Raw genomic sequence first — 14221 nt, 5'->3', positions numbered from 1 at the left:
AATAATACACTGTTATAAATCTTATTACTCTATAATACGCCAATATTAGCACAATATTACATTAAATATATATAATTTTGAGCTCCATGGGGACAAACTTTCTATTTAGTCAACACTGCCATCTGCTGGTCACTAAAGATATTAAGTACAAGACAAGCCTGCCCTCTACTGGTGGGTTTAGAGAATGCAGATCACAGTTGCTATGACAATGCAGTGATTCAAAAATATAGTACCTTAATGCTTTATATTACTTATGCTTTTCTTTAAAACATTTGGAAGGAGTCTCCAGTGTCAGTGCTTTGTAACAGTCAGAGGTAAAGCTGTAACTTTAGGTTTTCAGCCATCTTCAGGACAGAAGAGTGTGGATTCTTTGTAACATGAAAAGCTGTATTATTATTATTATTATTATTATTATTATTATTATTATTTTTATTATTATACAGTATGTAATGAATCTACACAAAATAGCACATAATATTGAATGCTTATATGATTGATTGACAAATTAACAAGCGTAAACATTGTGTGAAACTTTCCCATCAGAAGTTACACAATTAGTTGAATGGAGTTGATGTGTGTGCATTTAAAGTGTGACATGACCTCACCTGCTCCTGGAAGAACCCTGTTCTGTTAAAGAACATGCCTCTTGACAAGCATCTTGAAGAACAAGGAGCAAAACATGGAAAAAAATTCAAGAGGAGGTGAATACTTGCAATACATGCAAGGAACTGTATGAGTGTACATTTACTCTGCCATTTTTTTTTTACACACTCCTACATTGTCGGTCACCTTGTAGGTGTGCAGTAATACACAAACGCTCATCTTTTTCCATGCACAATGTGTGTTAGTGGTCATAGATCCTCCACCTAAATAATATGACACATGACATATATTATGCATAGCAACCGATAGACGATAAATATGCAACAATGAGATTTAGATAATTATGCAAAACAAGATTTCATGCATGGTTACATCCTGTGTGTGTGTGTGTGTATTGGAGTGTGTGAGGGGGTTGATCTGTGCAGGTGTGCAGAGCACTCGGGTTTCTCCCCTTTAGCTATTTTGAGAAACTGCACTGAGATTCAAAGAGAATGAGGAACCGAAACACACTCCCACAACCTGCTTCTCCTTTTTGCTTTCTCTCTCTCTCTCTCTCTCTTTCACCCCCCCCCCCCCCGCCCCCCCCCAAAAGTGCTGTGTGTCCATGCTGCTGTTGTTTTTTTTTTTTTTTTTTGTTATAAAAGACCTGTGTGTCTGAATGCTTTCTCAGATCTTCTCTGATCATCTACACAAGTTAAGACACGATGATCCTGAACGCTGTGTCTGTCACTGGACTCCTGCTCACCCTGAGTGGTAAGACTATCACTATCAAGTAGCATTATTATTAAATTAATAAAAACAGTAAGGAGTAACACAATTCCAAGCATGCTGTCATAGAAAAATAATCAACGACGCAGTTGTTAGATAAAGCAGATCTACTGTTATCATCCCAAAGTTGATTATTTTACAATAACAGCTATTATTTATTAGATTTTTACCATAGACTTAACATTAACCAGCCACTGTACAGCATGTATAGTTTGCAGGGTAATGCTCATCTAGTCATCATCAATACAAGTCCAGATTAGTGCACTTGTGTAATGTTCATGTCATTCTCATGTCTGTCAGGTTTGGCGGCGTATAATTTGAGTCAGGAGCAGTCCAAATCGGTGAAACAGGGTGACACGGTGTCGATACTCTGCACTGCAGAAAATGATGCTCATTACATTTCATGGTACCAACAAAAAGCTGGTGGTCTTCCTCAGTTTCTGCTCCGCAATGATGTAAGAGCCAGCGGATTACCTGACAGGTTCACTTTCACTGACTCGGGCAATCAGGATTATCTGAACATCAACGGAGTGAGAGCTGAAGATGAAGCGGTTTATTACTGTGCTTGTGTTGGCTGTGGAGGAGCTACACAGTGCTCCAGTCCAGCAGAGCCGTCATACAAAAACCTCCTGCAGCACTTCCTCTGAAGCATGTGCTCAGAAACCTCTGACTGCTCGCAAGCAGGTGGAATTTCACAACAATGCTGCGCAGTTCTCTTTCATGCATAATGTACTACACTTTGTTTAACATGCCCACAAGGTTGAAAATCAGGTGTATGATTCATTTTTTTCATATGTGACTTTGAAACGATTCCTTTTCCTCCATGCTTTTGACATGATTCATTTATTTTCACCCAATTCATTTTTTCCCATGTGAATTTTATACATGATTCATTTAGTTTCACATGAAGCATTATCACTGCAGTACAATACATTAGAAACACAGCTCTAAGAAATTCTGAATACAAGCTTTATAGAAAGGGTTACCAAGCCTTCGAAATGGACTCTCTACAATGAGTGACTGAATAAAACATCAGTTTCTGTGTTAAATCTAATAATCATTCTGCTCTTTTGTTGCTGTTAATTCCCTGTTCAGGAGCAGCGATGTGTTCATGAATGGACTACAGCGCTGAGGTTTTTGTACTGAGCTCTAACACTGTGAGCCTATGTGTTTGCTCAAGGCACCAACCTTGGTAAGCAAAAACTCATTTTATTTATTTAATCCTCATTTCAGTGTTAACTTTCGGTCAGCATGGATGATTAACTACATTATTGACAGAAGTTGGTCTTTTTTTTTTAACATCTTCATTTTATTTAGTAGGCATTATTTAGTAGGCGTTACATATCTCATAATAAAATTTCAATATAAATATAATATATTTATTTTTCAAAGCCAAAAAACCTGCACTCCAATATTTAAGATCCCATGTTCTACTTTTGTCAGACAATATATATCTGTTACACCTTACATACTTTTTTTTTTTATAAAAAGGCCTTCATGTCATATTTTCAGACATTTTAAATTGTTATTTAATTTCTACAATTATTTTATATTATTAAATATACAAATGAACAAAGTAGGTGCGCTAAAAGATTCTTATGCCAAAAATGTTTAAATGTAGCTAAATATCAGAAAAAAAACCATGACTGTGGATGAATAAAAAGAAGCGAATCAAATTATTTGGCATAATAACGATAAAATATTTAAAATAACATTTTGTAAAATAATAAAATGCATATAAATAATGAAGCATTGAAAAACAGTGTAAGTAATAAATAGGCATACTAATTAAAAGAGTAATTAGCATTATTAAAAAGGTTATAATTACAGTGGCAAAGTCTTGAAATCATTCCAAACTCATTTGATCTACTTTCTTAATCTTACTTAATTGAAGTTTAATCTGAATTGGTTGTGTACTTAACAGACATAAGCCTTAGCAGACTATTTAATATTGATAGGAAGGCATAATGAAGAATAGCAACAATGTTCCTTGTTGATGGTACTGAGTTTAGTTCTAAATCAATCAATGTTTTGCCCCCTAGTGATATCTGATCATGCGTCGTCTCCTCCGTCGCTGCTCCTGCTCACTCCCGCGGGTTCTCCGCTCTCTGAGGGTGATATCAGTGTGGTGTGTGTGGCTCGGGGCTTTTACCCTGACAGTGTTACCATGTCCTGGTCTGAGAACAGCAGCAGCATGACGGGCGATGAGGTGCAGACGGGTCCGTCTCAGCGTCAGGCTGATGGCACGTTCTCCCAGACCAGCGTTCTGAAGCTCAATAAGCAGCGCTGGAGCTCCGGGGGAACCTACACGTGCCGTCTGAGTCACCCGGCGCTTTCCACACCGCTGAGCCAGAGCACCAGCCTGGCCCAGTGCGTGTAGAGAGATCACACAGTGCTGCTTCATCAGTTACGTGTTGCATAAAGAGATATATAAAATGCACCTCAGTGAACAAAAGTGTCTTTAAGAATGAGTGTGTTGTCCATTTAAACAGCTGCTTCTGTTATGGTGTAATGAGTCTCATGGCTCTCTACTCTGCTTCTTACTGCTTATGAGCTTCAAATCTATTACTATAGTAAATAAAGCATATAAAGTTTTCAAAGGAAACCTTATAATCTAGATATTTTGTAGTGTTTATTCCTTTTTCACTTTTTTCACTGATGTACCCCTAGGATGTATTGAATTATAAATGGAAGTTTCATTTTCAGTTTTGCTCATGACATCAGGTTTGCATATTTTTGCTCATCAGTGCATGAATAAGCAAAGAAGAAAGCCTTTCTTTGAGAGACAGATAATGGCATTAAGCGTGGAGTTTCACTGCTGCTGCTGGCTGAAGCTCTAGAAGGTCAAATGTCCATTTCCACATTCTGCTGCAGTCTACATATTTACAGTAGGCTTCCCCATACTCATCAAGAGATCACTTTCCATTTCCTTTGAATACATTAGCTTATAGAGACTAGTATCTAACAATTAATAAATAATGATTGTGAAAGTTCAAAGGAAAGTTAGTGATTATGGGAAAAGTCCTCCGTAGTCTCCAGGGGGCGTAGTGTGCCTGCACGCCTCCTTTAACTGCTCCTTTCCAGTGGTGGTAATGACTTCCTCCTGAAAGCAAAGAGGATCCATTAAATCTCAAGTTTACTTTTGTACCTGATAATCTGATGATCTTTTTTGAGTTTAAAGTAACACAACTGTATAAATGATTTAAAACCACCCAACATACTTTATGCTTATCTCAATTATTTGCAGTATGAACCGTGGAAATAGCCATCTCCATGCCTGAGAATCCTTATGGCAGGAAATTAAGAGGATGTGACAGACTGAAAACAGTGTTTTTATTTATGATGAACAAAAAAATTGGAAATGTTAGAGTAAAAATTTGTAATAATAATTTTCAAATACAATATTAAAAGAAAACTCCACCCTGAAACACATTAAGTAAGTAATAACACACAAAAGATCAAGCTGTTATGCAAAAATAATGCATGTCGGGGTGGTGTGATGCAGCACAACGCACAAGCGGAGTGCCGCTAGGCCCCCCAAGTGCATTATTTTTGTATAACAGTACGATCTGGAGTGTGTTATTCCACTTATACCGCAGCGATTTGCAAATGTTTACAATGTTTAATTTATTAATATATGAAACGACATGCATTTTAACAGTTTATAGTTAGATATTGTCATGGAAAGTCCAAGACACAAGTAAGTTCCTGTTCTCACCTACGTTATAGCTGCGATAAACAGTAATTCCTTCACCAGACTCAGTCTTTCATTTCTCTCTCTCTCTCTCTCTCTCTCTCTCTCAAGAAACACAGCCTGTCATTTTACCTAGAAACTAGACAGCGTAAACATCTCTGCCCTCAAGACTTTCCTGACCTGATAAATATAACAAACTACCATGATTGTTACAAAGCACAACCTGTTTAAACAGCATTAGGTATTAGTCTTAGATTATGTGGATCATCCGCTGTACAAGTCCCTGCGTATGTGCTGTTACTATAGAAACAATAAAGTATTAGAACAAGTGCTTTAATATTAACCAGAACTACTGTCTGAGCCATGCTGTTATACGAAACTAATACACACCTTCTGACCAATCAGATTCAAGCATTCAACCGCACTGTATTATAAATGTGTTTATACTGTGATGTGTTTAGCGATTCTGGTGCTAATCTGCTAGTTGGCGCTGTATTTTTGTTGTTCTTTCGAGAAGTTACGAGCTGCTGTGTGCTGCTCTGATCTCATAGGAAGACATTGTTATCGATAGCACAGTTACAACGGCGCTGACAATTTTCAACAAAAGAAATTCAAACAGTTTTTTGCTGTTTTCACAATTCAAGCAAACAGTTTTTTTGGCTCCTAAAAACAAAAGAGCTTCTTTTTTCACTCGCTATTTTCCAGCGACATTCATAGTCACATTCATGAGAAATCCAACAGAAAATAGTGAGAAATAATGGAGACGTTGGTGCAAACGTGGGACTCAAATTTTCCAGGATGCAATGCAGATGATTGCAGTGTAGCTCTAAAGATTAGCCCACCTTGTGAAACTCGATGAGGTCAGCGAGAGTGGCGTGGCGGTTCTGGTCCACGCCTAGAAAACTGTAATAATCCCCCGAGGCGTCAATCAGGAAGTGTTTGAAGCCAGTGGCTGTGCGATATGACAGTATGTATCCCCAAATTCTCTCACTGACTCGCACCAGGAAGGAGCCTTCAGCTTCGTTCATCAGTAATTTCTCTGATTCCTCACGTGTAATTATTCCTGTAAAGGGAATAGCTAAACATATCCGCAAACGAAAAATATATCTGTAAAGAAGCACATTTTAATTTTAACTTCGGTTGCATGACTTCTGCATGATGAGCATTTTGAACAAATATTCATTGAGGAATTTCTCATTTCTAAACTCTTTTTAAGGAATTTTTCCCATAACTAAATAACACTTTTTTCTCAGTAGGAGTCTACTTTTGTGTCATAAAATCAGGCATCAGTTTTTAAGCGACATATAAATTGAATGCCTGGGTCCCCTTGAGAACTGGGTGAGAACTTCCCTAACTTAAACAAACAAACAAACAAACAAATAAATAAATAGAAAGAAATTGAAAAATAATTGTAATTGTTTTTTTTAATGGGGAAACTTTAATAAAATGCAAAACAATGTTAATGGGAATTTTAAAAAATAAAAGAAAAAAAACCTTAAAATATTTTAAAAAGTTTTAGATTAGTTGAGAAAAAAAGAGTCAGACAAGGTAAATAATAAACATAAAATAAAATAAATTATATACAGTAGCTATTTTAGTACTTTAGGATTTTTTTTTATTACTCTTTATATCAGCCATTGACATTTTCCTACAAAAAAAGTCACAAACTCCCTAAACTGGGGTTCTGGTTGATATAAAGTAATAAAATGTAAATATTTTATTACAGATATCTAGGGTTAGGGTTAGGGTTTCGTGAAAACCAAACCCCAACCAAATAGGGCTCAATCTCCCCAAAAATAACTCCACATGCTGTAATCTTGTCACCTCTTCCGCAGCAAGAGAGCTGAGCGTATCATGACGAGTGCTCTAGTTACCTTGTTTCCTATGTACAGCACGTGAACCAGGCGTGTTGGTGTAACTCTAACCCTCGACTCGGTGATTGGTGTATCTCGGTGTGTATGTATCCTTATCTAGAGGGCTCTTCATTGAGGTAAGAAAGGAGTGCATTGAGCTGCATGTTCCGATGGAATTTCACACACTCATGAGTGCATTAGGCAGCTTTATTGTCTATTAAACAAGAGTCATACTCTACGACCCATCTGCACTAGACAAAAGCGGCAGGACTTAGCCAGTAATTAGCCTAGCGAAACAACTGAATTATTTAAGAATCCCTGTCATTTCTCTAACACTCACACACACACACACACACACAGCTGCTCTCCAACTGCCCAGTAGGAAGTCTCGGTTTACAAAACAGGAGCGGGTGGTTTTCATTTCGCTGTTTTTGTGGATCAGGAGTGATAGTATGAGCAGAAGGTCAAAAGGTTAGCCTGTATTTAGCATACTGCTTACAGACTGATGTTTCTGCACAAAATGTAATGCCACTATTGGGATCTGTACAGATTTATTCCGATTTTAAACCCAAAGTGGGCGTGACCTACATTCTGCCCCTAGAAACACTTGAAAACACAGACTTTGCTGCCTAAAACAGTTTGCATATATCACACATTAAAGTACATCAGCGAGCTAGTTTACCATGAAACCACGTGGCGATGGTGCTGCTCATCCGTTCATATCCAGCCCTCTTTGGCTTCTGGTCCTCAGAGAACCACAGTATGACTGATTCTCTAGAGCTGGGACGAGGAGCACGAACCCAGGCAGGGCTACAAAGTAAGAGAGGAGGAGCAAATGTATTTATTAATTCATAATGCTAAGTTTAGCATCAAGAACTAGCGTATTTTAGCGAGTGGTTCAGATTTGAACATCATATCAACTCCACACATCAGCAAACCTTTGAAATCACAAAGGACCAATGCGTGAACCAATCACTACATAGTGGGCGGAGCTATAATTGTCCACTATTCCAGTCAATTTTTTTAAAATAAACATATAGCTGTAAGAAGATGATAAGTAGGGGGAATGCCAGCTGAATGTGCGCAGTATATGCAAGGACTTTCACAAGGACTTATTTGGTGGATGCATCAAATAATATAAACCTAACAGTGGGCCTCATTTATCAAAGCTGGATATGAACACATTTAATCGTAAATCGTTCATATGGGCATTTAGAGAAGAAATTTGTTATTCATGAAAATCCTGTAAATTCGGAACAACGTTCATATCCTACTCGTGAGTTTACATTACGTTTATAGCATTTAGCAGATGCCCTTATCTAGAGAGACTTATAGAAAAGGTTTGGAGTCTCTATTAAAAACACATCCTCATGCTAGTTCACTAAGTCAGCTGCTAAGAGTACCATCAAGAACATATTGTCAAAACAAGTCGTTTTATATTATTGGCATTAATTAAAGAATATAATAAAATAAAGTGAGCCAACACAAACCCATAAATTAAGGCAAATAAAACTAATCATTCAATTATGACAAACAAATAACGCAGTATGGAGGACGGGCCGATCTGTCTGTTCATAGCTGTAAGCCGCAAACAAATTCCTCAGCTGATGGAAGACTTAGTGCTTGCTTATTAAAATTAATATTATGTATTATAAAATATTTTGATTACCATGAAATTGAGTCAAAATAACTTTCACTTCTGCTTTTCAGGCTTTACCCTCATTGTTCATTTCGTGCTACCAGCTGTCTGTGCGCTTGACCTTTTATGGAGTTTTGTGGGCGTCACTACATGCAAATGATCTGTGTACATGAATATGAAGAAAATCAGCATTTCCAAAACTGTTGTAAATCCAGTGGAAAATTTTAGTTTGGTTTGGTTTATGCAAACATTTACACACAACTTTACTAAAAGCTTGATAAATGATGCTCAATGAACAGATTAAAATGTGTAATTTAACAGTAAAAAAAACCCTCTAATAACTGTTATGTTCTGTAAAGTGTTCTGTGAGGAGATGTTTATTTAACATTTATGGAAGGAGTCTCCAGTAACAGTCAGATGTAAAGCTGTAATACGGAAAGTCTTCAGGACAGAGGAGTTAATGCTTTGTGGATTCTCAGACAAGCTGTGGGTTTTTTTTAACTTATTATCACAAGAGAAAGAAAAAAGAGAACTTGGTATCCTCCAGCTCTACTGCTACTTGACAGTTTAATGTCCTGGCCACTTAAAACCCTTTAAATCCAGATGATGTAAAGTTATAAATGGTTAACTTTACCATGAAAGGCAGGGTTAGTGGGTTTAGATTAACCTAAGATTCAATTCATACTGAATATCATTCACTGAAAAAGTAGATTGTATGGTTTAAGGTAAATTCACCTATCCATGAGTGGCTGTGCTGCAGCGCTGCTGTGTTTGCGGCTCTGTCTTCGGCGGTACAGTGGAGGATCTGCAGGCTGGAGGCCGGGTCGAGGACGTTCTTTACCGCTAGACGGGACTTTATCCTGCGATTTGTCCGATGGCTCTATTCCGATTGCACTGTGTCTCCTGCTTACGGGCATTTGCTGCTTGAAATGGCCTTTCTCCATGGCTCGGATGGACTGACGCTTATATTCATCCCTCGCCCAGCGTGCTCTCCTCATCATCTCCTCATCTGCCGCCTTGGAGCGCTGCACTGAGGGAGATTCATAAGTGCCGATAGATTTCATAGTGCTGATTAATAGAGGATAGAAAGGATAAAGAGCTATACAGGGACAGGCTTGTGAAATATTTTTAATATTTAAGAAAGTCTTTTACATTTTTTTTTTTTTTTTTGGTAAAACGTTGTCTTAGGTGTTGTCTTATTAACTGCAAGAGAATGAAAAAAAGTGAAGCTTTGCTACGCAGGAAAACAACTGCTAGTCTAGGTTTAAACAAAAGAAGGGAAAACTGAAAAAAGAGATATTTGCTAGAAGGTACTCACGTTGTTCTTCCCATTCCTTGTCATCCTTTTCACTTTGTTTTTGCTCCAGCTGTAGCGTCATGTACAGCTCTTTCACTCGCTTCTCCTCAGCACACCGAACCTCTTCCTCTCCCTTCTGCCTCTCTTCTTCCTCACGTTTCTGTGCACATGCCGAAGCTTATTCTTATTTTTAACACATCAAGTGTTTCCATGATATAATGTGTTTACATACAAAGGCATGCTTATTTTAGAAAGCTAATCATGTATTAATGCTAACAGCACTGCTAAATACACAACACACGGTTCATCATCTACATTGAAGTGGAAATTATTTGACTAAATAATTACACAAATGAAGCCTGGGGGCATATTGCAGTTTTGTAGACTTTACAAAACCCAACGTAGTTTAAGTTCAGACGTTGATAGATGAGCTAATAATACTGTGGTAATTAAGTGATAATGAGCGATGATAAGTAATGATAGCTAAATGATAGCATGTGATCTGTATGACGTTTCTCCCTGATAATTCAGGAAATCTCGCACATTTCGAGAAAGCAGTTCAAAGTTTAATGGCTTTTCAGAACACCGAGCCAAACCTGGCCCTTTAATATTTTCTTATGAAGATCTCATTACTGAGCCCCGAATCAGTGATGGACATCAAGACCTCAGTGGAGAACTATAAAGTAGGTGATGCTGAAAAATGATTACCTTTCCTACCCTTGTTCCTAAGCACAATTTCTTATCTTTCTTATTTTTCTCAGATTAAGTTGGTGAAGATAAATCTAAACTGTGAATAAAAAATACTAGTGTAAGATATTCAGAGTCAGGTTAAGTGTGCACAGTGAGGATAATACTGAAATTAGTATTTAGCCCTCAGATGTATTTACAGACACATGATGAAAAAAATACAATACAAAAATAATAGATGTGCTGGATCAAGTGCTATTCTATAATCTGCTGAATAGAGAGGGTAGAAACCATATTGTTCATTCATTCCTCATTTGCAGTGTTTAATGTGATAAATACTCTGGGTATTATACTGGTAATATAATAGACTCCTATTAGGTATTTATTTACTTTATCACAGAAGCCTTTTTTATTTTTAACTTCCTGCTTTCATGCTGTAGTGTATTACATTTGACAGAAAAGAAAAAAAAGCTATTTCCTTTTTCATCCGCATTTTCTATCCCAGATTTTTTTAGGCTTCAAGACAAATGCTTGTGTTTAAAGGCAGTGATTATTGAGATTTCAGATTTTTGTGAACAAACAGAAATTAAACAAAGCACCAGTTTATCGTGAGTATCCATTTTTTTTTTCTGAGCAGAAACTACTGATGTGAGAAGCAAAAAGTTTAGAGTTGGAAAATAACCAAGATGTTTCCAGATGTCATGAATGCAGGATTAGTCCTGCTATGATAAAAGCATTTATATATATATAAAGAAAATCTGTACCTTTAGCTCCTCCTGTATGCGCTCTTCTTCCAGTTTGGCCGCCTTCCTGTCCTCTGCTTCCTCTTTCCACTTCCCGGCTACCAGACGTGCCTTCTCTTTAGCGATGGCGTCCCTGAACTTCTGCTTGATCTCGGCTTCTTTCTTTTGCCTTAGGGAAAAACAAATGTAATATTGGGCAAATGTGATATGTTGCCTATGTAATGCTCAAACAACCATAAAATGAAACGTATACAGATTATACATCACCTTTTCTGTAAATATTCTAACCGTACAAGGACTGGGATTCAAGTTGATGCTAACTTAGCAAAATGCCAAATGCCCCTATATTGACATTTTGCCTATTTAGAAGCTACTCCCTAGGTCTTTTCCCTCCACAGATACTCACCACAGCTCCTGAGCCTCTAGTTGGGCCTGCCTCCGTGCTTTCTCCTCCATCAGCTCAGTGATGATCTGCTCGTAAGATCTATCTCCGGGAGCTTCACCCATGACCCACACCCACACCTCACCATCCATGCCTTGGAGCCACTGAATGTGCTTTCTCTCTCCTGGGGACAATGTCACACCAATACTGATGACCTGACAACAGCTTGGTGATTTGTACTTTTACAGCGGTCCAAGACCATGACTTTTTACGGGTAACTCTAAAAGACATCATACGAACTAGGGGAAGAATTATTGTATGGCTCAAAAGTCTTGTTCCACTACCACTACTTCTTAAACATCTCATTCTTCACCATAGTAAGTCAAAAGAAAGTCCATTCTGGTATATTAATAGCCGAAAAAGTGATTGTTTATTTCTTCATTCATCTTAACCACTTTATCCTGGTCAAGGTGGTTCCTGAGCTTATCCCACGAACACTTGATGCGAGGCATCATCACTGGGCACCAGGCTCACACACAGTCACATCTAGGGGGCAATTTAGTGTAGCCAATGTGAGGAGGTGTGAGGTAACAGTACATGTATAGTTTGCAAATCAGGTTTCTGTAGTGCACATAGATTTTTAGACCCATCACTTTTAAAAATGGATTCGTCAAGAGTTCATAGCTGTGAAATGGCTGAATGTAAAACCTTTAAGGGTCCTTCTTAAGGTTCCCTCACATGGAACCAGTGATAGGACCCTTAAAGGTTTTACATTTAGCCTGTAGCTGGTGACCACCACAGCAAACTGGCACCTGAAGATCATCTTCATTTCTGGGAAAAAAAATTCTATGATATGTGGCACACAACTAAACATCATAAGAAACCATCTGGCTCATTGTATTCTTCATCTCCTTCAATCGGTAGCTTTGAGGACTTTAAGGAGCTGAATGTTCTCACCCTCCCTCGGTGATGGAGCTGAGTTCTTCTCTGAGCTTTCTTCTCGAGCCTCGCGCTCCTTCCAGCGCCGCACCTGCTCCTGCCGGATCTTGTAGAAGAGGATCTGCTTTTGTTCCTCGTTCAGCTCGGCCAGCAGTTCCGGCTCCACGTACATGTTGTGGAGGATCCTTTGCATCATCCTGACCTTTGACCTCAGGGACCCCACAGCAGGAGTAGATGAAGAGGTTCTATTAAAAACAACATCACAAATACAATATGTAAGTCCTCTAGGTTAGCTTATTCAATAGCTTGGTCCAATATAGAGATTCTAGGAATAAAACACTTGGGGTTGTGCTGTTATAGGAAAATAATTAACGACAGGTTGATATGATGAAGCGGAGTTACTGTTACCAAGTTAGTTCCTTTTATCACATACATTATTGCAGCTAAAAACTGTTTCCTCACCAGCCTCTCTGTTTTTCTCTCTCGTAGTTAATAATAATGAGAAAGCACAATCTCCTCTGACTTGAAGACTTTCCTTCGTCGGAAAACCTACTGACCTTTACAATGCACTGACACTGGAGACACCATCCATAAATGTTAAATAATATGGGCTAAAGTCAATAATCACATTGTATATTCCTACGAAGTGACCTGTTTGGTAGGTTGATCTGATAAATTTGCTTGATATATAATAGCTAAAAAAATCTTCTGTTCAAAATTCCCACTATAACAAATGGACATGATGCTGTTGTCTACTGTTTAGAATCTTGCAACTACCCGCTGGTTGCATTTCTGTGCCCTATGGAAGCAAAATGAAGGACAGAATTCTGTGCATAGCCAAATCTCTATGTACATATAAATGCTATAATGTTTTTTCGAACTCTAAATAATAATCATAAATAGATAACTGTTTTAACACACCTGAGATATTTTGTGGGAGTCACTCCTTCTCCACGGTAGTCATGCTGCAAGTGTGTAGGCTCGTCAATTCCCTCGCCGTCTCGTCTCTAATTGTCCCGCTGTGTCACCGAGGTTTGGAGAGGAGCCAGGTGAAGCTTAGTGAAACTGATGACCCACAGCCATGACGCAGAAACTCCATGATAAGTGCTGTTAGTATGACGAAACTTTAACATGCTTTAGAATGAAACTGAAGATAATTTGCCAAATGGAAGGAATCCTACAGGTGGACATGTACAGGCAAACTGCTGGGGCGTAGAGGCTACTGTCAACACACACCAGTGAAGCCAAAGGGCTGTGTAACTCGATCAGTGTGTGTGTGTGTGCGTGTGTGTGTGTGTGCGCGCGTGAACGAGATGGGGAACTTGGTGGATGGTGGATCCAGGGAGTGTAAATGTTAGATGTTATAAATATGAACATATTATAATTGCAACAATAATGAGAATAATATTGTATAACTATTTTATATAGCATATAGTATATAATACTGTTTTACATGTACTATATGTAATGCTCTAAAATATAATAACAATAATAATAATAATAATAATAATAATAATCACTATTGTAACACAATTGCACCACTAAAATATTATAAATAATAATGATTTAAAAGACAATGGGTTGTTGTAATCATTATTACTAGGATTATTATAATT

At 38.0% G+C, this 14221-nt stretch overlaps 2 protein-coding genes across 3 annotated transcripts; one reads left to right on the top strand and one right to left on the bottom strand.

The window, feature by feature from the left end:
- Nucleotides 1-1255: 1255 nt before the first annotated feature.
- On the top strand, nt 1256-3988 carry LOC113541990 (immunoglobulin lambda-1 light chain). 2 transcript variants are annotated; one of them, XR_004577789.2, is made up of 4 exons: nt 1256-1356; nt 1672-2055; nt 2467-2563; nt 3414-3540. XR_004577789.2 is itself a non-coding variant. In XM_026939213.3 (3 exons), exons 1-3 carry the CDS (start codon nt 1308-1310, stop codon nt 3749-3751), a joined length of 681 nt encoding a protein of 226 aa, XP_026795014.3. In that variant the 5' UTR covers nt 1256-1307; the 3' UTR covers nt 3752-3988. The 2 variants fall into 2 exon arrangements, 1 of the variants encoding a protein (XP_026795014.3); XM_026939213.3 differs by lacking the exon at nt 2467-2563 and having other exon boundaries at nt 1672-1965; nt 3414-3988.
- A 114-nt stretch (nt 3989-4102) lies between these two features.
- sh2d4ba (SH2 domain containing 4Ba) lies at nt 4103-13843 on the bottom strand. Its single transcript, XM_026939212.3, has 9 exons — nt 13527-13843; nt 12624-12850; nt 11691-11850; nt 11306-11453; nt 9876-10014; nt 9293-9587; nt 7601-7728; nt 5908-6128; nt 4103-4474 (listed from the first exon to the last, which is right to left on the bottom strand). The coding sequence occupies exons 2-9, from the start codon at nt 12799-12801 to the stop codon at nt 4382-4384; spliced, it is 1362 nt and encodes a 453-aa protein (XP_026795013.3). The 5' UTR covers nt 12802-12850; nt 13527-13843; the 3' UTR covers nt 4103-4381.
- Between the last annotated feature and the right edge of the window lie 378 nt (nt 13844-14221).

This window comes from Pangasianodon hypophthalmus, chromosome 3 (genome assembly GCF_027358585.1).
Source record: "Pangasianodon hypophthalmus isolate fPanHyp1 chromosome 3, fPanHyp1.pri, whole genome shotgun sequence".
Classification (NCBI taxonomy): Eukaryota; Metazoa; Chordata; class Actinopteri; order Siluriformes; family Pangasiidae; genus Pangasianodon; species Pangasianodon hypophthalmus.
Note: the sequence above shows the minus strand (reverse complement) of the source record. Positions and strands in the feature narration are given on the sequence as shown.

Coding starts and splice junctions, on each gene's coding strand:
- sh2d4ba (XM_026939212.3), bottom strand. CDS start 12,801: ATGATGCAAAGGATCCTCCACAACATGTACGTGGAGCCGGAACTGCTG. Junction 9,588..9,875: donor CAAGGAATGGGAAGAACAAC/GTGAGTACCTTC, acceptor AATCTCCCTCAG/TGCAGCGCTCCAAGGCGGCA. Junction 6,129..7,600: donor CATCGCCACGTGGTTTCATG/GTAAACTAGCTC, acceptor TTCCCTTTACAG/GAATAATTACACGTGAGGAA.
- LOC113541990 (XM_026939213.3), top strand. CDS start 1,308: ATGATCCTGAACGCTGTGTCTGTCACTGGACTCCTGCTCACCCTGAGT. Junction 1,357..1,671: donor ACTCCTGCTCACCCTGAGTG/GTAAGACTATCA, acceptor CATGTCTGTCAG/GTTTGGCGGCGTATAATTTG. Junction 1,966..3,413: donor CTGTGGAGGAGCTACACAGT/GCTCCAGTCCAG, acceptor TTTGCCCCCTAG/TGATATCTGATCATGCGTCG.